Genomic DNA, 15,449 nt, shown 5'->3' with positions numbered 1-15,449 from the left:
GATTTCCTTTATTACAATTTTGTCCAATTTTGTTCCTTTTCCTGTGATTCCCGATGCTCATCTGGTTGATCTGGTGAGCCGGGGTGAATCACAACGCAGCCCGAACACAGTACGTGTTCGGGCTGCCGCAGTAAGGTCTGGGGGTAAATATTGTTTTGGCCCATGTATGGTCTCTCTCTTGGCTTGCTTCGCGAACGAAGATTTATAAAGGCAGTCCACGTCGACTGCAGGCACGCATGTGACTCACAAGGCCAATACGTGATAGACAGGCCCGGCCACAGCGGCCGCAGTCAAAAGTCACGTTTGGTGTGGCTGCTGAGGCTTCGCGATTCTTTCTGCGGCGACGTTTCTCCCTCAGGTGATCTTTTCGGGATTCCTCGAAAGAAGAGGCAGCCTGATGGACTATATGTCGCCAGCTAGCACGGTCAGCAGCCAGAGTAGACCACTGGCAATGATCGATATGGCATGTACCGAGGGACTTCTTCAGGATGTCCTTGAAGCGTTTCTTTGGAGCCCCTCTGTCACGATTGCCAGTAGAAAGTTCGCCGTACAGGGCTATCTTGGGCAGGCGATGGTCTTCCATTCTTGAGATGTGTCCTGCCCAACGGAGCTGAGTCTTCAGCAGCATGGCCTCGATACTGGGGATCTCCGCCTGTTCAAGGACCTCAACATTTGTGACATAGTCGGTCCAGTGAATGTTGAGGATGATCCGGAGACAGCGCTGATGGAAACGCTCCAGGAGTCGCATGTGGTGGCGGTAAGTTACCCACGACTCAGAACCGTACAGTAGGGTGGTGAGGACAACAGCTCTGTATACGCTGATCTTGGTGCCCCTTTTCAGATGCTTATTTCTCCAGACCCGCTTGTACAGTCTGCCGAAGGCACTGTTAGCTTTGGCCAGTCTGTTGTCTACTTCCCTGTCAATCTTGGCGTCTGAAGTAATTGTACATCCCAGGTAGGTAAACTGGTGAACGCTCTTCAACACAGTCTCGCCAATAGTGATGTGAGGAAGGCGGTACTCTTCCCGGGGTGCAGGTTGATGGAGGACTTCCGTCTTCTTCAAGCTGACTTCGAGTCCGAAGAGTTGAGCAGCCTCCGCAAAGCAGGATGTCAAGCACTGCAGGGCTCTTTCGGTATGGGCAACGAGGGCAGCATCATCGGCAAAGAGAAGGTCTCTAAATATTTGCTCACAAGTTTTTGTGTGGGCCTGCAGTCTCCTGAGATTGAATAGACTGCCATCGAGGCGGTAGCGGATGTAGACAGCCTCGTCTTCATCAAGACCTTCCATGGCCTGCTTGAGCATTACGCTGAAGAAGATACTGAACAGCGTCGGTGCAAGGACACAACCCTGTTTCACACCGTTTGTGATTGGGAAAGATTCGGAGTGATGGCTGTTTAACCTAACTTGGCCACGCTGGTTTTCATGCAGCTGGATGATCATACTGAGGAACCTTGGGGGACAACCGAGGCGTTCCAAGATTAGCCAGAGGCCCTTTCTGCTCACCGTGTCAAATGCCTTGGTTAGGTCGACAAACGTTATGTACAGTCCTTTATTTTGTTCCCGGCATTTCTCTTGTATTTCCCATGTATGGTAGGGGGTCCTAAAGCTACGCACCACTCATCGCGCATGCAGTTTTTAATGGCAAATGCACACTTTGTGTGCGGAATTTTTCTACAGAGGCTGCAGTAAATCCCTAAATGCAGAGAAAACCCACAACTGTTTGGAAATTTGGAGTTATATTCGCTTTAATTTCATATTATCCTATAATAATATGAACATATTTAAGAAATTGAGGCACAGGAAATACTATTTTTCTGCATGATAAATCGAGTGCGTAGCTTTAGGACCCCTTCTAACATGTCTAACATCGGGCGGTGAATTCAAGAGGTGTTCGGAAAACACAGCGGGATTTTCGTATTAGGGCCTAGAGCCGTAGTGGTCTGATATTTGCCACAAATTAGTGAAAGATAATGTGTTAAAATATTAAAATTGGCATAGGCCTACTTTTTATCGTTTGTAAACAAAGTGCGTAGCTTTAGGTCCCCCATCATACGTTAGTTTGGGCGCAAAACAAAACGTAAAATTTGTGATTTAGGTCTACAGTAAAGGCGCACGGCCAATATTGGAGACTGTCTCCAATGTGGGAGATTATCTCCAATATCAGAGACTTTTGTAAAGAATTTGGGTATCCAATTTCAGAGACAGTCTCCAGTTTTGGAGTCCAATTTCCTTTGTTTACATTTGCTGCAAAAGGATTACCTTGGCGGCAAATAAAAATGTGATAAGCAGATTCCTCATGAAAAATTACCCCTTTTCACCGTCTACTTTTGTTTTGATAAGGATTTTTGTTATAAATCACACACAAAACAAATGGGCTTCTGACCTCAGTGAGACAAAATTTTGGGTGGAAAAAATCATGCTTTTGTTGGTGTTGTTTCTTTTGTCCTTTTGCAAAGCAAGTCTCGGAAAGAGTTCCATATGCACCCCCCACCAAAAATAACAAAAGATTGTTGAGACTTCCGGTTGGTTCACTTCAGATTTTTCTATAATTTTTTTACTGTTGCTTAGGCCAAGAGAATGAAAGTTTTAGATTTGCGTCCACCGCCCGCATGCTCCAAAACCTCCCGCATGAAAATTTCATTATTTCAAAAAAATTTCATTATTTCAATAAAAAAATCATTTCCTTGCTCTCCATCACAAAATTACAAGTTCCAAACTACGCAGTTACTACGTGCATACGGTATACCACTGCAGCGCACCTTCGATCTTCGCACAGCTAGCTAGCTGTGGCAAATTGTCCATAGACTGTGTACAACGGATAGACTGTCTCGGTTCAGCGAATCGGAGATCGCTGATTGGCCAATCGCGCAGATCACATCACGACTACGTGGTCGCCAAAATAATTCCTTCGGACTGCGTGCGAAAGTATCGATAGCGATAACGATATCCGGTCACATTATCTACCCGGGAAATGGTCTTGGTTCGTGATCGGATCGCTCCAGTATCGATCGAAAATTATCGAGACTCGACAATTTCATGCATATTCACGAGACGCTCCGAAACCCGGAAATCAATTGACTTTGTACATGTTGCAATAGACTCTACAAACTCCAACGAACACGATGCCATATCGACGCTAATTCGTAAGATTTTGACCGAAAAGCAAGAAGTAATCGAAATTCACTTACCTGTGCGGTATCGGTGAGAAAATAGATCCTCCGAGAATAAAGTTCATAATTCATATAAAATATAGGAAAGTGAAATTCTAGGTCGATTTTGGTACGAGGTGATAGAGAATTGCACACTTGTTTTGGTGGAATACTGTGTGGGGCTATGGAAGGCTTGCAATGCGCATGCTTACTATATTTTCATTCATAAATTGGCTCTCGGCAGTGGCTAGATGACGTCATGTAATAAGCAAAATGTACACGCCCGCTAGATAATGAATAATGAAAAAAAGCCTCATGTCATTTGAAAAATTTTCGGACGCAAATCTAATACCTTACTTCTCATGGCCTTACCTTAGTTGGGACTCGAACTCACCTCGGTTGATCTGCAGTCAAGACCTTTCCCGTTATGCTAGCGAGAAGCGCTGATACCGGAAAGGGTATTTTTACGATTATCAGCCGATAGTTCGAGTAGTCTTGACTCGCAGACCCTTTACTGACTAAATAAACCGATGTCTATGGACAATTACACGCACAAGATCTCGCTCGAAATTTGACGGAATAAAGCCATATTTTGGTATGTATTTCCACTTCCCCATCATATATGTTCGATATTAGGGCTAGATATATTATTCTGAACCTTCTCCATGTTTTTATTTTCAATTTTAGTGGGGGGTGCATATGGAACTCTTACCCAAGTCTCCAATGTGGGACTGGGAGATTGTCTCCCCTATTGGAAAGAGTCTCCCGAGTCCCATATTGGCCGTGCGCCTCTACTGGTCTAGTTTCACCGTGGCAATTCATATCATAACCTCTACAGCCAGGTATTGCTATCCGTCCCAGGCTTCATTGGGGAGTAAGCCTACGTTAGTAGGTGACTTTTACTCCCCAGTCTGGCCCAGAAGCCTCCAGGCTACTCACTCACACTAGTACGAGGTTAGTATATATATATATATACTACAGGCACTCACACGTATTGCGGGGTTAGTATTAGTATACTAACCTCGCACCACGAAACGCGTTTGGCAGTGGATTTCTAACTTGTGGGTCGTGCGTGCTGGGATCTCACTTCTTGGGTCCACAACACACGACTTCTATGGCTTGATTTTTCGGCATAATTGTACTTGATGCCCCCAGGGGACATCAACTTTTTTACCTTGATTCGTGGATCCTCGACCCGACCCTGTTTATCATCGGCGAGTTGATATCCATCCGCGCGTGGTTCGGTTGATCGCGCAACAAATAAAGTAATTGGGGGCATCAAGTGCAAGTAATATAAGAGAGACGAGCTATAGCTCTCAAGGTTACATTAGCTATCAAGGTTAATTTTGCCAACAAGGTTAATTTTGGCTACAAGGTTAATTTTGTTGAAATTTTTGGGGGCATCAAGTACAAGTAATATAAGAGAGACGAGCTTTAGCTCTCAAGGTTACATTAGCTATCAAGGTTAATTTTACCAACAAGGTTAATTTTGGCTACAAGGTTAATTTTGTTGAAATTTTTTGGGGCATCAAGTGCAAGTAATATAAGAGAGACGAGCTTTAGCTCTCAAGGTTACATTAGCTATCAAGGTTAATTTTGCCAACAAGGTTAATTTTGGCTACAAGGTTAATTTTGTTGAAATTTTTGGGGGCATCAAGTACAAGTAATATAAGAGAGACGAGCTATAGCTCTCAAGGTTACATTAGCTCTCAAGGTTAATTTTGCCAACAAGGTTAATTTTGGCTACAAGGTTAATTTTGTTGAAATTTTTGGGGGCATCAAGTGCAAGTAATATAAGAGAGACAAGCTTTAGCTCTCAAGGTTACATTAGCTCTCAAGGTTAATTTTGCCAACAAGGTTAATTTTGGCTACAAGGTTAATTTTGTTGAAATTTTTGGGGGCATCAAGTACAAGTAATAATAGAGAGATTATTCTCTAGCTATCAAGGTTAATTTAGCCAACAAGGTTAATTCGTTTCGACGATGTTATGAAGGCTTGCGCGGCTAGAAAATAGAAAAAGAGGGGAAATGGGGTTAGTGGAATGTAAACTTCTGAATAAACGTGCTGAATAACTGGAAAATTTGGGGGCATCAAGTACAACTACAAGTAATAATAGAGAGTTTATTCTCTAGCTATCAAGCCAAGGTTAATTTTGTCAACACTTCTAGGATTACTCGCCGGATCACTGCTTTCATCAATTTTGGGGGCATCAAGTGCAAGTAATATAAGAGGATAGATGGGGAGGCAAGGATGCGCGCTCATCTAGCTGCACCTGTTTGCGCATTTGTACTCGCATCTCATATGGGGTGCGCTAGCGCAAACCAGAACTACTTTCTATTTTTTTTTATAGGCCTAGTGAGAAAAGAAATGTTTACATTTTGGTAACGAAGAATCATCGGGAAATCAAGGAGTAGGCCTACCAAAAGGTAAAAACTTTGATGTCCCCTGGGGGCATCAAGTACAATTATGCCGATTTTTCTGTGCGCGGCGGCATGTAATGAACCCTTGGGTGATACTACAGGCTACTGAAAGCCAAGGCTATATGTCCGCCTCGTATTACACGGGCGATTCCTGGGCCGGAGCTCCCTTGGTAGGGACAACGGTATATTCGGTATTTGCTCTATCAAAATCCCTACATACCATTGCGAGTGCGTCGAGCGCGTCCGTTGATCCTACGAAGCCCCAATAATGCATCCCTCTTGACTGATAATTTCACCCTAAATTGAGTTATTTCAGGTAGCTATGATATATTTGGCATTAAAAGGATCGGTAATTATTTGTCAGTAATTATTAAGTATTCTGTATTTTCGAATGGCTTACCTCTACTTGTTCTTTGAATGGGAAAATATCGTACTTTGTCCTTGTATTCCACATGAACTGCAGAGTTTGTATGTGTATAAAGTCAATGGGGAAATTCAAAGTTTTGCACACGCGACCCGTCACCATGACGTCACCAGGATTGCGTGTGAGCGAGCTAAGTTTGATTTGGGGGCGGCGCCCTCCAAAATTTGACCAATAAAAATTCTGCATTTGCTGCATCTTTTGGGATTTTCCCTAAATTCATGTCTCAGGGACCGTCTTGGAAGTGCGTGCTGAGCTGTATAATCTTTTTGAAGGACCCACCCTATTCTACTTAAAGATATTCAATTAAAACATCTTGGGGCCCGTTTTGGGACTTTTCATTCATAAAAACGATGGTTTTGAGACGAAGTCTTATATCTAGATTAATTTAAGAAAAAAAAATTAGTTAATTTATTTTTAAATTTTAAAATGCAAAGCAAAAACCTCCATATGACGTGACGTAATTATCGTCATGAAGTTGAAGATCGCGCGAAGTGGTGGGAGGGGCCTATCGCGAACGTAGACCATGTATTAGTCTTGATTCAGGCAATTTTTATGATTTGTAAAGTTCGTTGAAACTCTGTAACGTTGTGAACGGATATCATCCAAATAAAATAAATGAAAATAATTTTTAAATGTGAAAGGATGAAGGCTAGCACAATCTTTCTCTTAGGAACATTCAGCCCCCCCCCCCCCTCCTCAGTTACAAATGTTAATCACGTGTAATCGCCGTGATACAAGGAGAGATGTTTTGGAAGGTCATGTGTGTGTGAGATATTGCACATGGCATAATGGCGGCATATACGTGTGATACAGGGAATTCTGTACAAGGATGTTTACACTTGTGTGTGAGAAGGTCTGTGACCGAGATGGTGGCATGGGAATAATGGAGTTAAAGTGGATTAAAGGAGAATGAAACCCTTGAAACCAGCTGAATCCATATCAAAGAGAAAAATCAAAGAAACATATTGTTGAAAGTTTGAGGAAGATTGAATGAATAATAAGAAAGTTATGAGCATTCGAATATTGAGATCACTAGTGCCATGTAGATCCTCCCAACGGCAATGCGACCAAGATCTGTGATATCACACACGTACAACTCCCTCATTACTTTAGTACTTATTTCACTTATATTCTCACTTTTATAGAGTCTATCACAAGGTGAGGTGTTCTCTTTATGAGATGACAAGTACAGAGGTTTCACAACATTATATAATTGATGAATCGTTTGTCATATGATTAGAATGAGCAAAAACAGATGTTTTGGGGTATATTTTCAGTGTCCAAATGGGAGAGTTGTACGTGTGTGACATCACAGATCTTGGTCGCATTGCCAATGGGAGGATCTCCATAGCATTAGTGATCTCGACATTCAAATGCTCATAACTCTTTTATTGCTAGTCCTATTTTTCTCAAAGTTTTGTTGATCTTATTCTTTGATTTTTCTGCTTTCACAAAAGCTAACTTGCTCCAAGAGTTTCATTCTCCTTTAAAAAACTGCGTGTGTAAAGCATGGACCTGTACGTTGCAACAGTACATTCGCTCTGGGGGCTAAATCCCGGGGCTAAATTAAAATAGGAGAATCCCCCGGTGTGTATAGCTTGATTAGTAATCAATTGTTAAGGCCTACTAAAGTATATTTTGTTTATTAAAAAATCTAAGAAATCAATGTTTTGATTTGCAATGTTTACGCACAATATATGTATATATGCCCTCTCACAATCACACACATTTAAGATTTTATTTTTAACAGTAACATACTGATTGTTGTAAAATTAGGATACAAAAATTACTCTACGAGATGTCAGTTATTTTTTTATTTTCTAATGTATAGGCGGAGGGGGGGGGGTGGGTTCCCTCGGTCCTGCGCCCCTGCTCTTAGCAAAAATAAATAAATGGATATTTTAAAAAAAAATCCTAATTGGAGAAAATTTTCCCCAAAACGTACGTATCTCCTATCTCCTGAATTACAATAATAATTTCTGCCAATACCTGCAAAGAACCCGTTTACACCCCCCCCCCAAAAAAAAAAACCCCTGAAAATTGGAGGCCATTTATATGATTGAGCGGAGAGTTGGAAAAAAACGTTTTTGGTGAGAGACCCCCCCCCCCCCCCCCGCTGACTTTTACATCCGTAATCTGCTTTTTTATGGGAACATTTTTCTAACACTTCGTCTATCATGCCCTGTCATGAGTGAAAATATAGTTCAAACAGGGATATATGCAATATCCCTGGTTCAAACATGGACCTTTTAAAGCGTTGACAAAAAGTGACAAAAAAGTCACGCTCTTATGGGGCGTTTATACCAATGTAACCCGATATACATGTAAATAAATTAGGTATCCAATGCGACTGTCAAATTGAATTTACATCTGATTTCAAGGGATCGATGTGCCATAGGCCTATATTGATTTTTTTTTACACGGGGAGGGGGCCTACATAGCTCGTTTACATTTCTCGATTTGACTCCTTTTTCCGCCATGAGTCTCAACTTCCTACATGGGATATTATGGAGGATCGATGGGGTGGCCCTTAATTACCCCTTCTATATAGCTATCCCAGTAGGGGTCAGGGGTTGGATTCTGAATTAGGGTGGGGGTATGGGTATCATCATGTAACAATGATCAGACGAGAATACTCACTTGTTAATTATTATTATTTTTTTTTGTTAAGTGAAAAGAGTTGCCCCCTCCTTCGGTGTCCCTGGTCGGTGCCGGTGAGTTTTCCAAAAGAAAAATATTCTGAAGGTTGCTATGGGGAACTCTTCGTCAATTTTGAGATATGACATTATTTCACTTATTTCACAAGTCATAATCATGAACATAATACAAACAAATATTACATCAGAAGAATTAACATGACGTACAAATCAGACATGGCATCATTTATTTAAATTGAATAATACGGCGAATAGAAACATGAGGGAACCTGCATTAAAAAGCAACGTTTTATTTCTTCAGTCTGCAGGATCCAAAAAATATGAACTCTTCATGCAGGACAGCACAATAAAAATGATAATTTGATTCCGTAAAGAAATGCCAAAATATTACAACTGTAAAGAAAGTAATTTACATGGACTTTTTCGGAATAAGGAGGGTGTGAAAGAATAAGTTGTTTCTGTGAAGTTGCCGCGGTGTATACTTCAAAAGATCAATGCAGACGGGTGTTGACAACAAAAAGAAAGTAATTTACATGGATTTTTCGGAATAAGGAGGGTGTGAAAGAATTTGTTTCTGTGAAGTTGCCGCGGTGTTGACAGACATAAAACAGCCTGTCCGATAAGGTCTTGGAAGCCAGACATTCCGTCGTCTTCGGTAGGAACATTTCATGAGATAAAATGAGTCATGTTTTTTTTTTGCGTTTTCACTTCTGATTGGGTCAAAGCATTCATGTGCTGACCAGTGAAAAGCACCCCTTTCCATTGATCTTTTGAATGATCCCATGATGGGTTGGTGTGTTCTAGCCTGAATTATATAACACGAGAATACCCCCAGGGATCCCTGAGCTGGTTGTACCCCTGCCTTTCCGGTCCAGGGAATACTCCAGATGGACGAGGGCATTTACCACATCAGGTAAGAATCATCCATTACAATTCATTATTATTAATATGTAATTCAAATTTTATTTTCCACTGCGGAAATGTTCAAACCTTATTAATGTATTTTTATGTTATAGAGAGAGAAATCGAAATAAACATCCCTAAACCTCACTTAAATTATTTTAAATTGCAGAATATACAAATATTAATTTTAAATATGTTCTTAATAACTTGATTCTTTTCCATGAAAACATTTTTTTTTCATACACTGACCCACCCTTTCTAAAAAAAAAGGGGGGGGAAGATACGTCCCGGTTTACGTCGTTATATATAGGCCTACAGAGATAAGATCACTGGCTTTTACCGTTATCTGAGATTTTTTTTAATCATGTACGTATATAAAATAAAAAAGAATATATAGGGGGGCGCCGAACCCAAAATCCCAACAATTAACTTAAACTTTTCCTTCAACCCTGCATGATGTCACTCAACACCCCCTCCCCACCCCCCCCCAAAAAAGATATCAGTTACCGAGGAAAAAAACATTCATGAGCAAGGTCGACATCCCGTCCTTTTCATAAGTGGGAACAATTTCACGGGAGAATGCTAATGGTAGAGACTGGGAGGTAGTTTTATTTTTTCTTGGGGGGGGGGGGAGGTAAGGCGACTTAATCAGATCGATAAAAATATCATAACTGTATCTACCCCCCTCCCCCCTCTTTCCTTATTTTTACGAGCGTGTAACACCTCAGTCACATTTTGATCTGATTTACGGTGGTCGAACACAGCCGTTTTATTCATTTCTATTCAAACTATTAGTAACCAACCCACCTAGTATGATATAGCTATTTTTTAAAATCTTTAAAACGGCTGTTTTTTTTATTCACCGTTCTGCCACCATAGAGCAAATGTGACTGTAGTGTATCTGATATAAAAAGGAAACATTTACAGAAAATAACAGAAAAGGAAGAGGAACAAAAATAACCTATATAAATCCAAACAACTGACTCTTAATTTTCCTCCATAATGTCCCTCAACGCCCCCACTCCCAAGACAGAGCTCCCTGTCCCTACCAGAGCATTCTCCTATAGCGTATTTCTTTGTTCCGTACGAAGAGGGGGGGGGAGAGAAAAAGAAATATGAGAACATCGAGTAAGGTCGACATTCAGTGGGAACAATAAAGGTGAACATATTCTCGTGGGAGAATGATCTGGTAAGGACAGCTAGGTGTTTTTTTTTCTGGGGGGCGGTAATTAAGATCGAAAAATGAAAAATAAATAATCATCACTATTTTGACTTGGTCTTCACCCCCCCCCAAAAAAAAAAATGGGGGGGGGGTAGGTATAAAAAATTTAAGGGGGTTGAGTTGAGCCCCTGTTACCCCCCCCTCCCCCGCGTACGCCACTGGAGCCTACAACAGGCCTCTACCTCAGTCACATTTGTTTATACGATGGCCGTTTTATTCATTTTTATTCAAACCACGGAGCTATTTAAAATGTTAAGACGGGCGTTTTTTTTTTTACTCGTCGGACGGCCTTTGCATGAGCAAATGTTCCGAGGTAGTAGGTTGCCAAAATTAAGAGACAGAGCTCATGACATGATTATCAGTTCGATGAATTAGATGTCAAATATCACCATACTCTAGATCAAATTTAAAGTAACTTAGTAAGGAATCAAATCATAACAATGCAACAATAATCTAACGATCAAAATATCTGCATTCTGCTCTTCTTCGAGCTTGATGACTTCACAAATAAATGGCACACAAGCAATATCTGAAAACAATTTAAATACTACTTTTCCCTCTGTTTTCTCTCATTTCCTTGACTCACTCACGCTTTCTTTCTGTTCTATCAATGTTCGATGGACGTACATTAAAAGTGACTTTAACTGGGTGGAAATATTTCGGGACCGAGATCATTTATTGAATAACGGCGCGGGACAGCGACGTCTTTTACAAGACTATATTTTGGGGTCATCGCGGACTTACGCGATGCGCCAGCGATCACCTGATATTTTTGCGCAGCTGTCTCCGTCCCAAACTGTCTAAAACTTGCCGCAAAGCCTTATTATTGACACAAAGCAGCGCGGACGGAGTCAATGATCAATGGGGGAAATTGAACGTTTTGGGCCAAGTTTGAACCCTTTTTTTCTAATTTCATTTACATGTTGGAATAACAAGACTTGTCTGAATGGATTAGTACCACTTATTTTAATCAAGTAGGCTAAGTGATTTTAATATTATAAAACGAAGGAGATTTTTTTTTTTTGTCTTCATTGGGGTCCCTACCCTTGGCCTTGCCTTGGTTACACGAACAGACGAAGACGTGAGTGAGGTACCGGTACCGTACGTAACCTACCTTGAAATTATTTAACTTCTCCTGCTGTTCTGGACTGAGAGCACCAAAATCATATCCCTCCATCCCTTGAGGAGGATTGTGATTTGGGACCGCCATTTTCTTCCCCTAGTTTTAGAGTTAGTCTATGAATTGATCTTCTTCAGCTGGGCCAGCTTCGTCAGCAACGGCCCAAACAACAGTCATCACCAGTGCACATACGTACGCCGCTCGAGCTCGTTGAAACTGTCGACCAATTTTATTAGCGTCAATACCAACGAACGTAGAGGGCAGCAACACACAAGCGTCAAGCGTCAGGCGTCAGGGCCCTATATAAGCCTATGTCAAGTGAGCCAACAATAAGCCAGCCAACAGCAAGCCAGCCAGCCAACAATATCGCGATATAAGATAGATCAGATACAGGATTTTGCGCACGAAGAGAAGCGTGCATTCTTGTACAAATCAAACAAACGGGGTCAGGTGGGGTTTCCCTTCTTTCAATTTGTAAAGAAAAACAACGGGCTAGTGCTTTAATTTTAGTAGCCCACACCCCTATATACTCTATGTGTTTTCGTATATTGAGGAGTAAATTTCAACTAAAAGTCCTCTTTATAAAATACAATTGGAAGATTGCTCCTGAAAAATATATTTTGGGTGTGTGCATGGAGGGGGGTTTCCCTTCTTTCAATTTGTAAACATAAACAACGGGCTAGTGCTTTAGTTTTAGTCGCCCCACACCCCTTTATACTCTATGTTTTTTCGTATATTGAGGAGTAAATTTCAACTAAAAGTCCTCTTTATAAAATACAATTAGAAGATTGCTCCTGAAATATATTTTGGGTGTGTGGAGGGGGGTTTCCCTTCTTTCAATTTGTAAAGAAAAACAACGGGCTAGTGCTTTAGTTTTAGTAGCCACACCCCTATATACTCTATGTTTTTTCGTGTATTGAGGAGTAAATTCGAACTAAAAGTCCTCTTTATTAAATACAATTGGAAGATTGCTCCTGAAATATATTGTGGGTGTATGTAGGGGGGTTTCCCTTCTTTCAATTAGTAAACAAAAACAACGGGCTAGTACTTTAGTTTTAGTCGCCCCGCACCCCTTTATACTCTATGTTTCTTCGTATATTGAGGAGTAAATTTGAACTAAAAGTCCACCTGATAAAAGAGCATTGGAAGATTGCTCCTGAAATATAACTTTGTTTTCTGGAGGGGGATTTCCCTTCTTTCAATTTGTAAACATAAACAACGGGCTAGTGCTTTAGTTTAAGTAGCCTGCAACCCTATATACTCTATGTTTTTTTCGCATATTAAGGAGTAAATTTGAACTAAAAGTCCTCCTGATAAAAAACAATTAGAAGATTGCTCCTGAAATATATTTTGGGTGTGTGGAGGGGGGTTTCCCTTCTTTCAATTTGTAAAGAGAAAAAAACGGGCTAGTGCCTTAGTTTTTGTAGCCCACACTCATATACATTCCTATATATTCCACGTTTTTATATATATTGAGGAGTAAATTTGAACTAAAAGTCCTCTTTATAAAATACAATTGGAAGATTGCTCCTGAAATATATTTTGAGTGTGTGGAGGGGGGTTTCCCTTCTTTCAATTTGTAAAGAAAAACAACGGGCTAGTGCTTTAGTTTTAGTAGCCCTTACCCCTATATACTCTATGTTTTTTCGTGTATTGAGGAGTAAATTTGAACTAAAAGTCCTCTTTATTAAATACAATTGGAAGATTGCTCCTGAAATATATTTTGGGTGTGTGTAGGGGGGTTTCCCTTCTTTCAATTTGTAAAGAAAAACAACGGGCTAGTGCTTTAATTTTAGTAGCCCACACCCCTATATACTCTATGTGTTTTCGTATATTGAGGAGTAAATTTCAACTAAAAGTCCTCTTTATAAAATACAATTGGAAGATTGCTCCTGAAAAATATATTTTGGGTGTGTGGAGGGGGGTTTCCCTTCTTTCAATTAGTAAACAAAAACAACGGGCTAGTACTTTAGTTTTAGTCGCCCCGTACCCCTTTATACTCTATGTTTCTTCGTATATTGAGGAGTAAATTTGAACTAAAAGTCCACCTGATAAAAGAGCATTGGAAGATTGCTCCTGAAATATAACTTTGTTTTCTGGAGGGGGATTTCCCTTCTTTCAATTTGTAAACATAAACAACGGGCTAGTGCTTTAGTTTAAGTAGCCTGCAACCCTATATACTCTATGTTTTTTCGCATATTAAGGAGTAAATTTGAACTAAAAGTCCTCTTGATAAAAAACAATTAGAAGATTGCTCCTGAAATATATTTTGGGTGTGTGGAGGGGGGTTTCCCTTCTTTCAATTTGTAAAGAAAAACAACGGGCTAGTGCCTTAGTTTTTGTAGCCCACACTCATATACATTCCTATATATTCCACGTTTTTATATATATTGAGGAGTAAATTTGAACTAAAAGTCCTCTTTATAAAATACAATTGGAAGATTGCTCCTGAAATATATTTTGAGTGTGTGGAGGGGGGTTTCCCTTCTTTCAATTTGTAAAGAAAAACAACGGGCTAGTGCTTTAGTTTTAGTAGCCCTTACCCCTATATACTCTATGTTTTTTCGTGTATTGAGGAGTAAATTTGAACTAAAAGTCCTCTTTATTAAATACAATTGGAAGATTGCTCCTGAAATATATTTTGGGTGTGTGTAGGGGGGTTTCCCTTCTTTCAATTTGTAAAGAAAAACAACGGGCTAGTGCTTTAATTTTAGTAGCCCACACCCCTATATACTCTATGTTTTTTCGTATATTGAGGAGTAAATTTCAATTAAAAGTCCTCTTTATAAAATACAATTGGAAGATTGCTCCTGAAATATATTTTGGGTGTGTGTAGGGGGGTTTCCCTTCTTTCAATTTGTAAAGAAAAACAACGGGCTAGTGCTTTAGTTTTAGTAGCCCACACCCCTATATACGCTATGTTTTTTAGTGTATTGAGGAGTAAATTTCAACTAACAGTCCTCTTTATTTAACACAATTGGAAGATTGCTCCTGAAATATATTTTGGGTGTGTGTAGGGGGCTTTCCCTTCTTTCAATTTGTAAAGAAAAACAACGGGCTAGTGCTTTAATTTTAGTAGCCCACACCCCTAATTACTTTATGTTTTTATATACATTGAGGAGTAAATTTCAACTAAAAGTCCTCTTTATAAAATACAATTGGAAGATTGCTCCTGAAATATATTTTGGGTGTGTGGAGGGGGGTTTCCCTTCTTTCAATTTCTAAAGAAAAACAACGGGCTAGTGCTTTAGTTTAAGTAGCCTGCAACCCTATATACTCTATGTTTTTTCGCATATTAAGGAGTAAATTTGAACTAAAAGTCCTCCTGATAAAAAACAATTAGAAGATTGCTCCTTAAATATATTTTGGGTGTGTGGAGGGGGGTTTCCCTTATTTCAATTTGTTAACAAAAACAACGGGCTACTGTCTTAGTTTTAGTATTTTTTTGTAGTATATTTTGGGTGTGTGGAGGGGGTTTCCCTTCTTTCAATTTGTAAACAAAAACAACGAGTTAGTACCTTCGTTTTAGTAGCCCACAATCACATACATTCTT

The 15,449-nt window shown here is 40.1% G+C and overlaps 1 protein-coding gene across 1 annotated transcript; it reads right to left on the bottom strand.

The window, feature by feature from the left end:
- Positions 1–202: 202 nt before the first annotated feature.
- On the bottom strand, positions 203–1,441 carry LOC135154180 (uncharacterized). The gene has a single exon (XM_064099489.1). The coding sequence runs from the start codon at positions 1,439–1,441 to the stop codon at positions 203–205; it is 1,239 nt and encodes a 412-aa protein (XP_063955559.1).
- Between the last annotated feature and the right edge of the window lie 14,008 nt (positions 1,442–15,449).

Source organism: Lytechinus pictus, chromosome 5, assembly GCF_037042905.1.
Source record: "Lytechinus pictus isolate F3 Inbred chromosome 5, Lp3.0, whole genome shotgun sequence".
In the NCBI taxonomy this organism is placed as follows: domain Eukaryota; kingdom Metazoa; phylum Echinodermata; class Echinoidea; order Temnopleuroida; family Toxopneustidae; genus Lytechinus; species Lytechinus pictus.
The sequence above is the reverse complement of the archived record's forward strand: the minus strand, read 5'-3'. Positions and strand labels throughout refer to the sequence as shown.